Source organism: Heterodontus francisci, chromosome 34, assembly GCF_036365525.1.
Source record: "Heterodontus francisci isolate sHetFra1 chromosome 34, sHetFra1.hap1, whole genome shotgun sequence".
In the NCBI taxonomy this organism is placed as follows: Eukaryota; Metazoa; Chordata; class Chondrichthyes; order Heterodontiformes; family Heterodontidae; genus Heterodontus; species Heterodontus francisci.
In genome coordinates, this window is record NC_090404.1 from 12401911 (window position 1) to 12422835 (window position 20925).

Below are 20925 nucleotides of genomic sequence, written 5' to 3' on the forward strand. Positions count from 1 at the left end.
CGGACTTCTTTTACAACTATTTTCCAAAGGGCTGGTTTAGGGTCACAAAATCAGGAGCAATTCGTGGAATGCAGAAAGAGAGAGACACTTGTATAATGTAAGGGGTTTCTATTCATCTCTGGTCGTGTAACTACAGCCATTCATACTGCAATTAGAATCACTTTACTTATATCCCGCATTTAGTTGCATAAATTGATAACATAGCATATCATCGGGGATACTTTATTAGCATAGATTGAAAAGATAGATAACGAGAGGTGGATTAACACAAAGGAGCCTCGTCCCCTGATGAGTTGAGGAAATAACGGGATTGAATTCACAGTCCCCGATGCAATTGTTTATTACTGAACACTTTCTCAACTGCAGAATCTCCATTTTGTACCAGGTAATACATTGCATAGGAACCATACCGTCAAATATCTATCCCTGGATACAGATTAAAAAGTTCACGTTTACTAATAACCCAGTGTTATGAGTCCATACTGTTGGTGATGTGGAAGGTAGGATGTGGATTCAGTAACCACCTCTATTGGGGAATCAATAGGCGGAGCCTATAACCTCGCCATTTTCTGCCGGGTATTTAAAAACCGGTCACAGGGACCTCAATACATCAGTCCGGGAGTTCTTGCCAGAACCATTTCCCCCGAATTGCCAGAAAGATGAGGTCGGCGATTTCTCTCAGTCTGCTGCTGGTTTTCTTATGCCGTGAGTAGTTTTATTATTCGAGTCTCTCACTATTACTGTCTTAGTGTTAGTCACTCTCTGGACTGTTACAAAGTCAGGAATCATTTCACCAGGATTAATTCTCGGGGTTTTTGATATTTTTTCAGGTGTCCATTCGGATGTTGTGTTGACTCAGACAGAGGCAGAGAGCGGGGAACCCGGAGGCTCCCTGAGACTGACCTGCAAAACCAGCGGGTTCTCTCTTGGCAGCTACTACATGTACTGGGTCCGACAGGTTCCCGGGCAGGGGCTGGAGTGGTTGGTTAGCTACTATACTTCATCCAGCAATGCTTACGCCCCAGAGATTAAAGATCGATTTACTGCGTCCAAAGACACTTCAAACAACATCTTCTCTTTGGACATGAAGAAACTGAAGACCGAAGACACCGCCATCTATTACTGTGCTAGAGACCACAATGAGAGGAACCAGGGCTGGACCCGTACAAGAACAGATGGAGAGGGAATTCGACAAATTCCGTCTTAACCTGACGGTCAGTAATTGTACTAAATGTAATATCAACGGCAGTGTTCAGAACCAGGCCATATACCGTCTCTTACAAAACTAACACAGTGAAAATTCAATGGTACAACTCTAAGACATTGACCGATGTACTGTAGAGCAATTTTGGCTGCGCTGATTTTTAACGTTACCAGTGTTAATAATTGTGGACCTGGATAAGATACTAGTTTCAATGTGATTGATACCTGTAGGGAATTACTTGGGAATTACTTCACTTCCTACTGCATGGTGTAAACTTTTGGATATATTTTGAACTAGATAAAAAGTGAATTTTTATTTGAAATGAATGGTGATAGGCAGTGCTGAACAGAGAGTGAGTGCAGTATTTGTGCTGGTTCGTGTCACTGTGGGTACAGCAGTGGGTCACGGTGCTGTACAGAACGAGTTCCTCATACAAAAACCCCAGACTGGGAGTTTGCTCAAAACTGTGATCACCACCACGGCAGAGGGTCGAAAATAATGAGAAGTAAGTCAAACTAATTGGGAAACGGAATATGGATTTGTAAAACTGTATAAAAGTCTCCTGTTTTATTGGTGATGATGTTACGCTAAATCAGCACAGATGCTTCAGAAGTATTCCAATCCCATTATAAATATAATGAGGAGTACAAAGTGAATTATCTCTCTGATGTACTCTTGGGGGAGTCGGAATCAGGGGTTTGAGAGCGCTGTGGAATTTAATCTCTGTATTTTACAGTTAACAGTCCACCGGGGTATTTGACACGGTGTGTCTCACTGTGATATACTGGATGGCACAGCAGTTACTGTCAATACAAAAAGCCCATCAGCACTAATTGATGAATCCGGGTCAGTGCTCGTTTTACAATCCAACTGTATATGCAGTGAAACGCTATTTGTGCCCAGCACTGTCCTCCTAGCACGGTTTATTATGGATAAACTGATAATTATTCATTTGTCAGTTGGTGATTTTAATAATTGCTGACATGTTACTGTGTGAAATATAAAACATCAGGGAAATTTATAAAGAGTGAAAAGAATCATTAACGCAGTTATAATTTTATGAAGAACCATCATGATTTTATTTTGCCTCTGGGGTGTGGATATTTAAAATAATGAAGGATTTCTCTCTATTCTGTGCAGAGCCAGTTATTGTCTGACCCAGCCCAGGGAATGTAACACTGTGACAGCATGGACTACTGGGGCCAAGGGACCATGGTGACGGTGACTGCAGGTAAGAAACATGCACTTATTCAGTAACTGTTTTATTTGTGTTTTTATTTTATATTTCTGTTTATTCTAATGACACATTCGTTCACTGACATGTGGATTCGGTGGATTCTGTATTGAGAGTTGTTGCAATGTTTCATGTGATTTTGCTGTAAAGGGATTAGAGAATTTAACGGCTTCTTCACAGATGGTGCTATTGAGCGATGTGATTTGGTGTTTATTTGCTGATGAGACCGTGTGTCTGGGGCTACTATTAACACCTCACGGTTGTTCATTGTTTGAGGTTTCTACAATGTTTAACCTTGGTGACATTTAGTTGCTGCAGGTTTTCTGATAGAATGCAAACAATACGTGTTTAAATATGTTTGAAATAAGATTGTAGGCAGAAAGCTACAGCGGTCAAAAATAGCTTTATGATATTTGGGTCGATAGTTATTTGTGGTAATTAAATTGTCATCAGTCTACTGTTCACGAACGTTTCTATGTAATGCAATAAATTTTGATTTCATTAAGAAATGCATAAATAATAAATTTGTGGCTTTGGTCAGATTTAAATTAGTATAACCTCACTTACTATAATGCAATGATATCAGCCAATATCAATGAAATATGCTATAGTATCAATATTAATTTATTACACTTGTCCTCTGTACTAACAATTCTGCTATCGTTATTTTATATATATGGTAATTTTAATAATTAGTTCGTTCAGAGACAGCCGGGCTCAATAGAATATGTATTGCGGTCTTTTGCAATGTTACATTTGATCCTGCTGAAAGTGTTTGTAGATTTAAGCTGCTTTTCCATGAAACGTACTGAGGCGGGATTCAGTCCCTCAGTGATATGATTTGGTGTTTATCCGCTGAGGAGAGTGTGTGCCTGGGTTACTTTGAATAAGTAAAATTTGTGAAACTATTTGGCATTGTTCGGCATTGTTTAATCTCAGTGACATCGAGCGGCTGCAGGTTTTCTGATCAAATGGAAACATTCTACGTGTTTAAAACTGTTTGAAAGAGGATTGTAGCCGGAATACTGGCAGGTTTCAGAAATGAGAAACAAAAAAACATTTTAAGATATTTCAAGGCATTTTTAAATTTTAAGTGATAATTGCAGATTAAACTATTAAGCCATGGTTTATGACGTTCAATCGGTACCTGAAATGTTACTGCAAATATAAAGTGCATAATTAACAGGTTTGCAGATTGGAGAGTAAAGTTAATGTAATTCAAACAATTCTAATGCAGAAATATATCTCCTCATATAAAACAAATATGCTTTAATATTAACATCGATTTATTATTCGTTAATCGCCTTTCACAATTCTGGTGTGCTGTGCGCACAATTATCATGACTAGAAAACTTTATGGGCTGGAGACAATTTTTAATTATGCTTGAAATTATTTCAATAAGAGGGCACTTATTCCAGTGCTCTGTTCAGTTCGAAGAGCGCTTTTGAAGTAATAGCTATATTCCTGATTAAAACAGATGAATGACAGCTTGTATTTACTTATAACTTAAATAGGAGTTGTAAATTGCAGTTTTTCAGTGTAATATATCTGTCCCGTTATTACATTCTTTGCGTGCAGCCCAAAGCATGTTCTTCCTTCAATGTCATTTGTTGTTGGATAGTGAAATAATTATCACTAATCTAATATTAACCATTTTCCTGAGACAAGAGGTCGCTGGTAGTCAAAGAATTGTTCATATGATTTTATTTAAATTGAAGGATCTTGCAGACTGTGTAAGGCTAGAGACAAATGAATAACACCTTGAAATTCAAGCAGATTCAATTAATCACAACGATTAATGTTTGTTTTGAATTCAATAACAACATCCTGTCTCTCATGGCTGTGATGCACGCAGGATAGAATTATAGGCAAAGAGCAGTTTATACCTGGGATTTATGCTCAATTCTTATTAAATATTAATTTGATCATAATATCTCGGCTACATTTGCTCATTGAGTTTCGTATGTCGCAGATGATCTTAAGGATTGTTCTCGTCCAATTTTACAGTGATCATTTTGAAGCTTCTTTCAATAGAAAACACAATATATTTAACAATTAATTTACAGGGATTGTGTGAATTGCGGGGTAAAATATCAAAACATTGTGTGATTAAATACTGGCCGCTCAGTTGCTGATCGCAAACTGCCAGATGTTTTTAATTTTTTCTTATATAGTTAAGATTTATGACAACATTTAAACATGAGACTCCTGCTTTCACAAACAGGCGATTTTGCAGCCCGTGGCCAGTTAGGGAGATGTGACCCCGGCCAGGCTTGAAACTACTTAAAATATTCCACTCCGGAATCCATCGTGTGCAATACTCGCTAAAAATAAAAGGAGTTTATGATACATCCACGCATTCAGTTACTTGCATAGTTGACAAGTTTGTAGATAAAAAGGGGGCGGGAGTCGAAATTATTGTTCATTTTAAATGATTGAACTATGATTCGAATTAAGTAAAAGTAATATATTTGTCTCAATGAAGTTTATTATTTAATATTGATTAAGTATCATAATAATTTAATTAAAACCCTATGATTTCACAAGGTGCCAGGCAGAAACAAGTCATGAATTACTATTAACTATATTTTTAAAACATTATAAACTCAGCTAATATAAATATTAACCTAGAATATAATAACATCGTTAATTTATTAAACATAAATGACCTCTCGCAATTGAGCGGTATACTTGCCAGGATTCCAATGAGTGCAAAATCTCACGGGTCGGAGAGAATTTTGAATTATATCTAAAAATAACTGAGAGAATAATACATTTCTAACTCAGCTGTTCTTAGCTCGATAAGGTGTCACCGCAGATTTTAATGAATTAACTTTAGATATTGCTTCAAATATTTTTTTTTGGTGGGAGAGATTTAATTATATAATTGTACCTAACCAGTGGGTAATCGGTTTGCAAGATAAATGTCTCTTGATTTGCTAAATTCTTACTCTGTGACTGAATTTCCTGTTACAGACATCAAATTACCCTGAATGTGAATTGTTTTGATTTACTCATTTTAAGGTAAACTATATCTTACATGTTTTTAAGATTTCAGACAGGGAGAAACAATTGAAAGTCTAAAGGAGTTTTTGAAATGAATATAAGTTTAATTTCGAAGAGTTTACAGACTTGGAGTGGTCACAATTTGCCAATTGATAAATTAGAATCAAACCGCTTCATTGAAATTGACAGATTGAACAGATCTATCTGCTGAGAGCCCCATTGTTTCACCATTTGTGTCTGTTCTGTTTCTATGATCCTGCTCACTGTGTGGGGACGAGGAATCCTCCCAGCTGGTTGTACATCTTCTGGTTCGTTCTCCTGTATTGCAAGGAGTGCAATTTGATCCATTTATTTAAGAAACTTGTGTCTGTGAGAAATGTGGAACTTTGACTTTAAGTTTGATGAGGCTTCTCAGCAATGAGATCATATTCCAGTCCATGACAATCAGAAATCACAGTTCAGAGACATGACAGGCAGACTATAGAAGGAGCTTTGGTCATTTTGTAATCAGTAATTTACTTCCCTTGGGAGTGTTTGATTATCAGTGCAGAGAAAGCTTTGCTGTATATTTAATCCATGCAGTAACTGTCCCGGGACTGTTTGATAGGGACAGTATAGAGGGAGACATTACTCTATATCTAAACCAGGTTGAACCTGTCCTGGATGTATTCGATGTGACAGTGTAGAGGGAGCTTTATTTAATATTAAACCAGTGCTTTACCTGACCCAAAGTGACAGTGAAGTATAGAGGTGGCTTGATATGGAATATAGCACTTGTGATTTCTGACCTTCCAGTTCATGATGGGGCCATACAAGGGGATCTTTACTCTAGAGCTGAAATGTCCTGTACCTGACCCGAGAGTGTTTTCCCCGTAGTGTTCAAGGAACCTTAATCTGCATGTAACTAATGAGCTGTGAGTTCTCGACCCAGATATACGAAAATAAATTGTTCCCTTGCCCAGATGAAACAATGCACATTACTTCATTTTAACATTCATTCAAGCCCGAGTTTTAATGAATTCATAATTTTTAACATGTCAAGTATCAGATAATCATTGAATGAGATTGGTCTGATCTTGAGTGCACTTTCAAAGCAAACAGTTTCAGGAAGTGACCGTAATGCTCCAGAGAGCAGCGTCTGTTCTGATCTGATGGGAGGCTGGATTTTTTTGGCGATTTAAATCGTGATAGTCGAGACTCCCGCTCCACTTAACCTTCATGATAACCTCATGTTTGAAACCATTATTTCGTTCAAGTATTTTCAAAAGGTAACAGGCAGTGATAAACTCTGGTGAGATGCTGTCGTTGGATTTGGACAGGGTCATGCAGAAGGCACAAAGCCACAGAAGTAAGCTTCTGTGAAACTTTTGAAGTGAGGCAGTTAGCCTACAATCGATGTCAATCAAAATAAGCTTTAAGTCTCTGACAGTATCTGATTGACTAATTTGTATTAAATCCCTCAGATCCTCTTATTTTAAAAATCCTCTTTCATTATAACAAACAATAAAAATATATGTCCACAGTGATGTTGAAATTTATGAAACCTTGCCTCCCATTAAATTTGGAAGAACCAGTTCTACTGAGTTGGGTAGAATCAAAGAATCTTATAGCACGGAATGTGGCCATTCGACCCGTCATGCCTGTGTTAGCTCTCAAAGAGCTCTCCAATTTAATCATGCAAGCCCGTTTTTTCTTCATGCAAATTAGTCTCCTTCAAGGGCATTTCCGGTTGCCTTGTGCATTCAAGATGCGCTTGCAGACACCCTGCACAGACACGATGGGTCGAATGGCCTCCTTTTGCGCTGAAACCATTCTATGTTTCTATGAAAAACACCCTCTGTCTGGAAAGAAACCTCCTTCTGCAGCCACCAACCTGCCCCCGCTCCATTTTATTTTGGCCGATTATTTGTTTTGTTACTGACCCACTTGCCAGAGGAAATAATGTCTCCTTATCTGCTATATCAAAACATCCTATAATTTTGAATATACCTATTCGGCAACCACCTGAGGAGAACAATTCAGCTTGTATAATTTCTCTATATAACTGAACTCCCTCATTCCTGAGATCATCCTGGTCAACTCCCTCTGCACTCTCCCCAAGGCTTCGACATCCTCCCGAAAGTGTAATGGCCAGATTTGTGCGAAAAATACTTCAGCCTAATCAGCGATTTGTAAAGCTTTAATTGTGTTTTGTATTCAGTTCTCCACTTTACAAGACCAAGTAGTCCATTTGCTTTCTTAACTGCCTTCAAAACATTGTGAATATGTACCTCAGGCCCCTGTATTTTCAACCATTTCAAAATAGTACCATTTAGATTACATTAACTTTAGATTGCACTTCACACTTATCTGCATTAAATTACATCTGTTCTGTCCCTGAACATTTCACCAGTCTGTTTATGTCCTCCTGAACCCTGTAATTATTTTGTAATTATTTGTTTTGTATCACCTTCGAACTACTAAATTGTACTCCCCACACCCAAGTCCACCTCATTATATTTAAGAGAGAAAAAACAGTGACCCTACGACCGACCAAGGGGGATTGCAATTCTTTCCAGTCAGAAAAGCATTAGTTCACCGTCACTCTCTGCTTCCTATCCTTAGCAGGTTACCATCATCCCTTTAATCCATGTGCTTCTATTTTCCGAATGTTCTCTTATGTAGTATGTTTTCTAATGCCATTTGAAAGCCCAGATTTCCGTCTTTTGCGCCACCAATATCGACAATCTCTTTTCCATCATGTTGGTGACAGAGCTTTCAATATCTGACCAATAAACAGCAAGTGTTCGAATTCTCCACACAAACCAGAAGTGAGAGTTGACCATGTCAGCAACAGCACTTCAGGTACCTTTGTCCTTCGTTGCATGGAACGACTGATATTCACTTGGTGTATAATGTGTAAATGATGCCAATATAATATATTTATAGAAGAAACCTGTCCGAATGTTCTCATTATGGTCGGTGCAAGCAGCAAGAAGAGGTGTCTGTAACGACACAGTCAGCAACACCAGTTCTCACTGGTGAGAGGTGGGAAGATACTTTGGAAAATTAAATGGAGCATTTCAAAAACATCATTCCAGATGACCGATTTTAGGAATCGGATTATTAATTGAGTCGGAGGGCGAAGCAAACTCCGGAGAGATCCATTCAGTAGAATAAGATAGAACACAAATCACAATCCTCAAGTACTGAGAATGAAAATGATGGTCTGGAATCAATGCAGAGTCATCTAAAACTTTAATTCCAAAAGCTAGGTTGTGTAAAAATTCCCCTCTGAAATCTGGATAACAAATGATTCAGTCAATATTTTTAAAGGAGACTTCGACTATTTATTTTAAAAGTCCTTTATTGTCATTGGGACATAGAAGATTAAGATGAAGTCTGGTAGAGGTGCTTTGAATAATGAATGTTTTTATACTGAAATTCAGAAACCAATTTCCCCAGATCAGTGAGTTGGTCTGTAGAGGGCACTGATTTAAAATCAGCATCAAAAGAATGAAGGAAGAGGGTATGGATCTACTTTTCCACACAGGGGGTTGTTAGGATCTGGGATGTCCTATCAGAAAGAGGGCTGCAATCTGAATCCAAATTAGCTGGATAAAATGGAACATTTGAAAAGAAGATTAGGAATTGGAAGGTCAGCGGGATTGCTGGTGTGATCTTTCACAGGCCTGATGGACCGAATGGCCTCCTTGTCTGCTATCATTTCTATAATTTTATAATCCTGGATCATGAACATGCGAGGAGTTGTTGTAGTTTTTTATGGAAAAATAATGGAAATACTTTGCCTGGTAGTCATGTTTCGAGTTTTAAGCTCATTTTATAAGCATGCATTGGGATGGCACTTTGTATGAGTTGTCGCTATTTCGGAGGTCGGGGAGGGGGGTGGTTGGGGGTGGGGAGAGGTGGGATGGGGAAATCCAGCACTCTATTTGCAGAGAGCATATTTCCAAAAACTGCAATTAATAAATGCAGAGTGTTTTTTTTTTGACAAAGTGCTCTTGGTTGAGAAATAAATACTGGCAGGAATCATGGGGAAACCCCTCTTCCATGTTAATCCAATGAAAGGTACTTTATTCAGGCGACGTCAAAAGGCTCCTACTTTTGTAATGTAACAGATCCTGAAAGAGAGGTGAGTTCCTGACCAGGAGACCAACAGGTGATGATTCCCAATGATGGAAGTGGTAGAAGCTCAAATGCGGATGAAGGTTTTAATCGGAAAATATTGGAATTAGTTTCTAGCTGGAGTCAAATTCCAAGTTGTTTGGTTACTTGATAAGCATGAATTACTGAGTCTAACTTGTTCAATCTGCCATTCTTTCACAGCGACACCGTCTCCCCCAACCCTTTACGGCCTGTGCTCCTGTGAGCAACCCAACACCGACGGCTCCTTGGCCTACGGCTGTTTGGCGATGGACTACATCCCCCAAATCACCAGCGTTTCCTGGAAGAAAGATAATGAGCCGATCACCACTGGATTGAAGACTTACCCGTCAGTGCTGAGCAAGAAGGGAACCTACACCCGGAGCAGCCAGTTAACCATCACCGAGTCAGAGGTGGGAAGCAGCAAAATCTACTGCGAGGTTCGACGCGGAGATTCGGTCTGGATCAAGGAAATTCCAGGTTAGTGCTGTGGAAACTGTGAAGAACAGAAAAACTATAATTGTTTTGTGTAAGGCTTTGGCTATAACACATTTAGAGCATTGTGCACAGTTTTGATCCTTGGAAAATCTAGTTAGTGTCTGCTTGACAGCAAATAACCTGTTAAAATATAAGAACAGTTTGCATTAGTTGTTAATTTCTTCTAGAAATGTCTAACATGTTTTTTCTTGAAGATTGTAAAGGTGACATCGTCCATCCAACTGTTATCCTCACCCAGAGTTCCAGTGAAGAAATCACAAGCAGAAGATTTGCAACTGTCTTGTGTTCAATCATCGATTTCCATCCAGAGTCAATAACCGTGAGTTGGTTGAAGGATGGACAAACCATGGAATCGGGCTTCGTCACCTCTCCCGTCTGTGAAGTGAACGGGAACTTCTCGGCGACCAGTCGGCTGACAGTCCCCGCTGGGGAATGGTTCACCAACACTGTCTATACCTGCCAGGTCTCTCATCAAGAGGTCACCCAAAGCCGAAACATCACCGGATCTCCAGGTAAGAGACACAAACGGAGGAAGCTCCAGATCATTCTGTGTTCTGATGAATATCTAAGAAAGGAATTTATTGGAATTAGTACAAAGCACAGAATAATTTCTCATTTACAATCATGTAGGTTTTTGCTTCATTCCACGGTAAGTACTGAATTAGGATTGTTTACGTTCAACATGTTATCACATCACCAAATAATGGTTCCCTCTGCTTTGATACAAGAACACAAGAAATAGGAGCAGAGGTAGACCATATGGCCATCGAGCCTGCTCTGCCATTTAATACGATCATGGCTGATCTGGGGTTTCAATTCCGCTTTCCTGCACACTCCCCATATCCCTTGGTTCTCTGCGAGACTATAAATTTTTCGATCCCAGCCTTAAATGTATTCAATGACGGAGCATCCACAACCCTCTGGGATAGAGAATTCCAAAGATTCACAACCCTTTGAGTGTAGTAATTTCTCCTCATCTCAGTCCAGAAAGATTGACCCCTTATCCTGAGACTGTGTACCCGTGTTGCAGATTCCCTGACCAGTGGGAACAATCTCTCAGCTTCTACCCTATCAAGCCCTTTCAGAATCTAGATCGCCTCTCATTCTTCTAAACTCCAAAGAATATAGGCCCAATTTACTCAGCCTCTCATCATGGAACAAAGCCCTCAACCCAGCAACCAATTCAATAAATTTTCACTGCACTGCCTCCGGTGCACGTATATCCTTTCTTAAATGTGGACACCAAAATAGCACACAGTATTCCAGGTGCGGTCTTCCCAAAGCCTGGTACAATTTTAGTACGACTTCTTTATTTCTGTACTCCAATCCCCTTGCAATAAAGGCTAACACGCCATTTGCCTTCCAAATAGTCTGCTGCACCTGCATGTTAACTTTGTGCATTTCGTGAACGAGTACCCCCAAGTCTCTCTGAACATCAACACTTAACAGTTTGGCACCTTGTAAAAAATATTTGGCTTTTCTATTTTTAGGACCAAAGTGAACAACTGCACACTTCCCTATATAATACTCGATTTGCCAACTTATTGCCCATTCACTTAACCTGTCTATATCTCTTTTCAGCCTCTCTACATCCTCCCTGCATCTTATCTTTCCACTGAACTTTGTATCATCAGCAAACCTAGATAATTACTCTCTGTCCCTTCATCCAAGTCATTAATATATGGTGTAAATATCTGAGGCCTCAGTACTGATCCTTGCAGCCCCTCTATTCACTGCCTGCCAATTTGAAAATACCCCATTTTTGCCCACTCTCTGCTTCCTGTCTATTAACCAATCCGCTATCCACGCTAATATATTATCCCAACACCATGAGCCCTTTTCTTGCCTATTAATCTTTTATGTGGCACCTTATCGAATTCCTTTTGAAAATCCAGGTATCCTACATCTACTGGTTCCCCTTTATCTACCCTATTAAGTATATCCTCTAAAAATCTAATAAATTTGTCAAAAAGGATCTCACTTTAGTCACACCATACTGACTTGATCTAATCATACCATGCTTTTCTACGAGCAATGTTAAGACTTCTTTAATAATAGTTTCCAGCATCTTCCCAACGACTGATGTTAGGCTAACTGGCCTGTAGTTCCCTCTTTTTTCCCTACCTCCTTTCTTTAAAAACGGTGTAACATTTGCTAACTTATAGTTGATGGGACCATTCCTGAATCATGGGAATTCTGGAAATACATAACTAGCACATGCACTATCACTGCAGTTATCTCTTTTGGAACACCAGAATGTAGGCCATCTGCTCTCAGGGCCTTGTCATATTTTAGTCCCTCAAGTATCTCCAATATTCTTTCTCATCTGATATCCATATCCTTAATTTCCTCACTCTTTTTAGCACCCTAGGGTACTGCCTATTTCTGGTACGGAACTTATGTCTTCCACTGTGAAGACAGACACAAAATATTTGTTCAATGCCTCTGCCATTTCTTCATTCCCCATGATTATTTCTCCTGTCTCTGCCTCCTTATTATGTACTTAAAAAAGCTCTTCCATCGGTTTTTATATTGCTGTCTAGTTTACTCTCATGTTCTAGGTTTCCCTTCTTATCAGCTTTTTGGTGGCCCTTTGCTGGTTTCTAAAACACTTCCCCTCCTCAGGCTTGCATCTAATTGATGTCATATAGTGAGTGGGGTGGCCTTGATATCAGGTTTATTCTGAGTTGGCTGATTATATTCAGAGCGGCAATAGGTGTCTGAAACCGTTTCCTGGTAAGTGTCTCGAGATCAAGTGCCAGAAAGAGCATCTACCCTATTTAGAAAACTGTGTTCAATTCTGGACTCCGGAGCTCAGGCAGAATATGTTGGTCGTGTGAGTGATGCAACAGAAATTGACTAGAACGATAGCCGGGCTGAACGGGTTAAATGAAGAGGGCAGGTTTCACAGAGCAAAACTGGTATTGCTTTCTGTATTGAGGATTAAAGGGGTATGTAATTGAGGTGTTTAAGATGTTTACTGGAATCGATGGAGAAAAAATATTTTCTCTGGTGAAGGACTCGAGAACAAGGGGCATACCTTTCAAATTAGACCAAAGTCATTCAGGGATGATATCAGGAAGGAAACATTCACACAGTGGGTAGCAGAAATCTGGAATTCTCTCCCCAACTCGCTCTTGAAGTCTGGCATCAATTGAAAATTTTAATGTTGAGCTTAATAGATTTGTGAGGCAAGGGTATTAAAGGGTTACATATGGGTAGACGGTATTAAGATACAGATCAGCCATTGTCTAATTGAATGGCGGAACAGGCTCCAGGGGCTGAATGGCCTACTCTTTTTCCTATTTGCTATTACTGCCCTCTTGTCAGATCACCTTCTGACTCCAGACTGACATATGAAGAGTTCCCACTCATGACAGATTTTAGCAAATTACCTTGCACTGTTATTGCAAATTATCCTGCACCTCCAAAAGACTCCTTAGAACTGCTTTTCCCCGCCTTTCACACCTCCTCCGAATGGTTCCTACATATTTTCATCTCCAGAAATATCGTGACAAGGCGCCAGAAAATTAACTTTGTTTGACGTTGGGCCTAAAATTCGGAATTTCATTTGACACGGGTTTTGAGTCAGTGTGAATTATATGTATAGCTCCTGTCCTTGGGTGACAAAGCCATTGTATTCAGCGGAGATGTGATCCGGTGCAGTGATTAATAGAAGGGCGGAAATGCGAACATACAAATTAGTAACAGGAGTAGGCCACTCGGTCCCTCGAGCCTGCTCCGCCAAGGATTTCGGGAAGAACTTTATTCAGTGCATAACACAATTTCTCCCGCAATTATTCAATTTTTACGCCGGGTACTTGCTTCAAAGCCTATTGCAGGTTTCTTTGGGTGCAAGTACAGAGTATCTGTTATAGGATCTCCAGGAAGCTTTCTCAGGTTTTTGTCTTTCCAAGAAACGATATTATTTAAGCAACAGCTTGAGGTTCATATTCTGAAGTTGATTTATTCTGCTGAAGACAGGGAAGGCTGAATATTGGTGTCTGATTCTGAAGATCATTCTTTGACTTTTATTTCTGTTTTACAGTTCCTTGCTCCTGCAATGATCCAGTAATTAAACTACTGCCACCATCAATAGAACAGGTCTTACTGGAGGCGACGGTGACCTTAACCTGCGTCGTGTCTAATGCTCCTTATGGAGTCAATGTGTCCTGGACCCAAGAAAAGAAGCATTTGAAATCAGAGATTGCCGTCCAACCCGGAGAGGGTACCGACAGCGTGATCAGCACCGTACATACCTCGACACAATCCTGGCTGAGTGGGGCTGACTTCTACTGCGTGGTGAGCCATCAGGATCTGCCGACTCCACTCAGAGATTCCATCCACAAGGAAAATGGTGAGCGATGAGAATGAAGCAATAAGTGAGAGGTTGTCCTTATTACCTGTGTTAGGGCGAAAAACAATTCATCCTATTAAGTGTTCTCATGGATTATTCTGATAATTTAATTGCAATTCCCCCGACGAAAACCCTCTTGAATCATAGGTGTTGCATTTAAAGAGAAACTAGATAAGTAGATGAGGGAGAAAGATAGAAGGAGATGAAGAAAGATGGGAGGAAGTTTGTGTGTAGCATAAACAAAAGCTCAGACCAGCTGGGCCGAATGCCCTCTTCTTGTGCTGTAATTTCTACGTAATTTTCCAGTCTAACCCTTTAATTTCTCAGAGAGAAGGATTGCATCCAACTCTGCTCCGGGTTGGAAAACAAGACTGGCCCCAGAGGGGAAAAGGAAAACCTTTAAAATTCAGCGCAAAGCACATTCCTCTCAGATGTAACCACCGGTTTCATTGTCTGTGGAATTCTCCTGTTTATTGACATTTATTTTAATTTTTCTGCAGTTCCAAATCTGCAGGAACCGTTCGTGACTGTCCTCCTGCCCCCGGCAGAAGAAGTCTCCGCTCAGAGGTTCCTCTCCCTCACCTGCTTAGTGAGAGGTTTCTCCCCCCGAGAGATCTTCGTCAAGTGGACCGTCAATGACAAGTCGGTGAATCCCGGCAACTACAAGAACACAGAGGTGATGGCAGAGAACGACAATAGCTCCTACTTCATCTACAGCCTGTTATCCATTGCAGCGGAGGAGTGGGCCAGCGGCGCTTCTTACTCCTGTGTGGTGGGACATGAAGCGATCCCCTTGAAGATCATCAACAGAACAGTTAATAAATCCAGCGGTAAACCGAGTTTTGTGAACATTTCCCTTGCACTGTTGGACACTGTCAATTCATGTCAATGAGAATCTCTCGATTGCATTTCAATTCTTAAATAAAAACTAATAAAGATCTTTTCTTCTAATCGCGATTTAAAAACTCAACCGCTCAATTAATTTTGCTTTCCATATTTGCTGAGAGTCTGTCTACTCATCTCAGGTAGGATATTTGCAGGTCGCGGGTCAAGTCTTGTAGAACCAGTTCTCCCACCACAGGTTAGCGACAGTGCAAAGCTGATTCTTTACAGGATTCCAAAGAATAACATCAGCAACTTTCTTCTCGATGGGATGTTGGGGGGAAGGTTGAGGGGTGGGTTCGTGAAATCTGAAAATTTATATTTTCCAACAAACCAACGCCGCACATTTAAATCCTCGTATCCCTGTTGTGTCTATTTCTTCATAATTTGGGTCAGTTTTAAATTACAGCATCGCAACCACTGGGAACTGAAGTGAGGGACAAACGCGAATATGAACTGCACCACAACCCACCATCAAAAAGAGGGGAATGGACAATTTATTAAACCACTCTATTCCCACTTCCTAAACACAGAGAGGGACAGGGCAATTGTTAATCCACTGTAACTCCACTTCTCCAATAGAGACAGGACAAAGGCAATAGTGAACCGACTGTAGCCCCTCCCCCAAACTCCCCCGACAGAGAAAGGAGCAAGGGTATTTGTTAACCCACTATACTTCCACTGCCCCGGCAGAGAGATTGGAAGGCAACTGCTCTCGACTATATGGACTCAGTTGCCATCAGTGCAAATTCGGCTTCTAGCTCACTGTGAGAAGGATTTAATCTTTCCACATGGGAATCATATTGTAAAATTTATATCTGTGCAACATAATATCATTAAACTTTTCCCTCTTAATCTTATTCAAACAGATTGAAGTCTAATAGTCCTAATCTAACCGGTGATAGAAACCTCTGTTTATTCGTGCTTGTGCTCCTGGTTTTTCTGAGGCCCTTGAGTTACACTGCTGCATGCATTCTGCTGATGTCATGTTGCATCTCGCACAGAATACATTTATCTCCAGAGCAGTAAAGAATATTCTCTACAATGGTACACCGTCAAGGTCATATCCGGTCATTGGTTCTATGTGGAACTGTGAACAATTATGAAAATGCACAAGCACATGGACACAAACACACACATAAACACAATCACATGCACAACTACGCACATACACCTACACACACGAAGAGACCCAAATGCTGATATAAATGCTCCCACAGTCACACATACAAACACAAACATCAACACTCACCTTAGTACAGTCTCAAGTGCAGAGAAACATAGACCTAAAAGCACTTACTAGGATACACATTAATACACATACATGGACGTACATATTCGCACATTAACAGGTTCACACACGTGCACACAAATACATTAACACATTCACTCACACACAAATAAACATTAACATTACTATACTGACACACAGACGTGGATAAACAAACACGTACATAAACACACACATTAGCACATATGTACACATAATCACACATTAACACATGCATTAATACATAAATGTAGACATCAACACGTAAACACACACGTTATCACACTTTTGGGGGCACAAGAAGATATAGACAAGCACATTAACACACCCTTGAAAACATTGACACATGAACTTACAGGGAAACATAAACACCTCCATTAACACATAAATACAGATTAACAAACTCATGGGGACACAAGCACACACATAAATAAATATTAACACGTTCATACAGGCACATGGAGAGATCAACACAACACGCAGACACGCACACACAAACACAGATACACACAGGTGGTCACTTCAATACACATATCAACGCACATTGGCACATTAACACAAATTAACATAAATGGGCACATACACACAGCCATCAACAAGCACATTAACACACTCACACTTGGGTAGACAAACAAACAAATAAACTCATTCATTAACACTCACATACTTGCACAAATAGACACACAAACACCGAGTAATAAAAGCAAGAAATACTCATACACACATACACAAACACTACAGCGCAGAAACAGAAACGTCAGACTATAGACGAAAGCAGAATTCAAATGCACTATTTGAACAGACACCATTTCCATTAGTTTCCCTAATACATGCTGGACCTGCAATCACAATGAAACACTGTTCTCACTTAGAAACTGAGATAAATTAATGATTTACCAACCACTTTCCTCACAAATAAACAAACAAGATTGGAACTTACATCCGATCTCTTACTCAGCACCATTGACAATCTCCAAATATGTAACTCCCTGAACCTATCTTCAAAATAATTGTTATCAATCAGTAAACCTTCCTCGATATCTAACCATAAAATCCCTAATGATAGAACGAAATTTATCCAAAATAAAATAGTGCCTGACACTGAAGAAAAAAACAGACATATTTCCCAACACGAGGATCATAAAGGAAGCACGGCTGTGGAGTTAGTAACAGAGATAGATTGCTGAACGTGAGTAAATTAACAATTGATATACATTGAAAATTAAATTAGAAAACAAAATAAGGGAGAGAACTGCGAATGCAAAATAACAATCTTATATCCTGGATTAATAAACGATATAAATACATTTCCTCCTCTACATCTCCGTAGATTCCACAGACCACATCTGGATTGAAGACAATGAGGAAGAGAGCAGCAACATCTGGACAACCGCTTCGACATTCATCATCCTGTTCTTCCTGAGCATTTTCTACAGTGCTGCCGTCACTCTGGTGAAGGTGAGACTATTCAATCCACTCACACTTCAATATGACTGAAGGTGTTAAAATATCTCTAAAAGTTTCATAGATTAAAAAAACTCTAAGATGAATGTTCCAAACCACGAAATCTCTGCTTCATTCTTTTATCCCTATTTTATAGGTCAAGTGATCGACTGAATTTTGGCTGTCCTGGATTTTACTCATTTTTTATCATCTCTGTATTACCAAACAAACTGTAAAAGTAAAATGCCGTCAGTTTATGGTTCGAAATCTGTAGCTGAGAAACTCATTAAACATTAATTCCGCTTTTCTGTTTGAAATGGATGAGATAATCGTAGCTATAATGTAAATGTATCTTCGAGTTTCATCGTTGTTTGTACCTCATGTAATATTCCTTATTCATAATTGTTTCCTTCCAGTTATGTGGAGACCCTGTTTTCATTCATTGGTCTGTTACAGTTTTACAGATAGCTGACAGCTCAGGCTGCATGCGTTCTGTTCTCAATGTGACTCACAGTTGTTATATTCATTTTGGAGCTTTCTTTTTTTAAGTGTTTTCTGTAAAATATTCATTTAAAAATTGTTAATAAACCTTGAATAAGAAATACACGAACTTGGACTTGCTGAATTCTTTGCCCCAAGGCTCATCCACAGCGCTCCATGTTCCTATGACACGTTTTCCTCTTTCCTGAGAGCTATTTCTCACCAGTCCTGACTGGATTAAGTTTGAAACCAAGGTCCTTTGCTGAAGGAGTCGCTGCGCCATCTAGAGGTCCATCAGTGTAAACACATTTTTCCATCCACATCATTATTCTAATCCCAAGAGGAAGAATGGTCGCGCAGTGACCAGGAGCACCTCATTGACTTCTCTCATCTTATGGTCTGTCACAGTCATATGCCAGGTTATATTAAAGAGCAACGTTCTGCTCCCACACAGCCTGCTACAGTGTAGTACATGGTGGAATAATGTCCCAACAAACCTTTTCAGGGCTGTCACGGCACAGGTAGATACAGAGCAAATCTCGCTCTACATCATCCCATCAAACACTCCCAGGCCAGGGACAGCACGGGTTAAGGACAGAGTAAAGCTGCCTCTACACTAGCCCACCAAACACTCCCAGGGCAGACACAGCAGGGGCTAGATACAGAGTACAGCTCCCTGTATACTGTCCCATCAAACACTCCAAGGACTGGTCCAGCATGGGTTAGAGACATGGTAAAGCTCCCTCTAAACTGCACCATCAAACGCTCCCAGGACAGGCGTCGCAGGTTAGATGTATAACACAGCCACATAAGGGAGCATAAACCCTGGGAATGATTCCTAGAGACTGGTGCATATCTGACAAAATACACCATCAAGCACAAGAGCTGGGAATTATTTAAATAGCCTGGGGATATCTGATACAACGGGAATCGCAAACCTTAGGAATGATCCCACAGCCTGGGCCGATCTAACACACCAGAGAGGACAACCCCTCAGAATGATTTCCAAAACCTGAAGCCTATGTGCCAAACATGGAGGCAGACTGATTGGGTTGATTACCAGAGCCTGGGGCCTAACTGAAACAACAGAGAGCATAAACCATGGGAATGATTCCGGGAGACAGAGGCCTATCTGGTACAGTGCCTCTACCTTTGCATTTTCTGTTATAAACACAACCCACAATCTCCGCCTCTTCTGTCAGCCACACACACGCACAGACTCGCCACTTTTCTGCTCTGCACATGCCGACTATCTGCCTCCTCCTTTTCTGCTATACCCATTACCCGTTCTCCTCTGTCACATGTTTCCCCGATGATCTCTCTTCCGCTGCATTGCCTCTGATAATATCTCCCTGAACTCACTGAACATCACCCCAGGGATCCTCTCTCCCTGCTTCATTGCCTCTTATACAATCTCTCCGAACTCACTGAACATCACCCCAGGGATCACCTCTCCCTGTTCCCTTATTGAATATTACCCAGTGATCCGTCGCTGAGCTTCAAACCTTCACTACCTGAAGTTTCTCTCCCGGCCATGGGAATATCGCCGGACGTTTCTGTTCAGACCCGACTATCTTCAAGCATTTTTCTTTAATGCTGAGCTGCTTTTTATCTAAACTCCTGGAATTCAGGCGCGAGGTTTCCTGTGGCTGAATATCACATTAGGTTCAGTGATGGAAGCATTAACACCCCTTCTGAAGGATTTGGCATGATAGTTGGGAATGGGGGGAGCGTTGATGTTTGAACTCTTTCTCTGCCCAATCTCTCTCCCGCTTCTCCCCCACCACCATCATTCGGGCACCCCCGGCCTTCTAAGTTACATTTATCTTTAGCCGTCATCACTGTGACTCCCGGTCTCCATCCTTTCCACAGACTCGGGGAACACACACTGGGTGCACGGCTCTTTTAAGATGCAAGGACTTACCCCTTTCGGTCACTGCCCTGAGTTAGGGGTCACATGGGGCTGAGTGGACGCTGGAGAGGGCCCGTGACCCCCTGACCCTGAATCAATTGGGGGAAACATCCAATCACGGCTCAGTGGCATAAAGAGTGCATTGTGGCGTCATCTACAGCAGGGGAAACTTGCCGCCGTCATTTTTGTGTGACGTCACATTGTTCAAGTTTATTTAAAAGAGCAACTCGATTCAAATGAATTCGTCGCTGAAGAGCTGGTGTAGGCGGGAGGGTTTCAGCTAATTGGATCATAGGGATCTCTTCTGGTGCAGAGGTGACCTGTACAAGAAGGACAGATTGCATCTAAACTGGAAGGGGACCAATATCCTTGCGGGGAGGTTTGCTAGTACTACTCGGGAGGGTTTAAACTAGTCTTGCAGGGGGGTGGGAACCAAAGTAGTAGTCTCTCCGATGAGATAGTGGAGGCAAATGTAGAGGTTAAAGCAAGCAAGTC

The 20925-nt window shown here is 40.6% G+C and overlaps 1 gene segment (V, D, J or C); it reads left to right on the plus strand.

The window, feature by feature from the left end:
- The first annotated feature begins 591 nt into the window (after positions 1–591).
- On the plus strand, positions 592–15394 carry LOC137349064 (Ig heavy chain C region, secreted form-like). The segment is given in 8 exon segments: positions 592–705; positions 831–1163; positions 1562–1565; positions 2392–2435; positions 9772–10068; positions 10281–10598; positions 14135–14443; positions 14944–15394. Coding segments are annotated over 8 exon segments (1743 nt in total).
- Positions 15395–20925: the final 5531 nt, after the last annotated feature.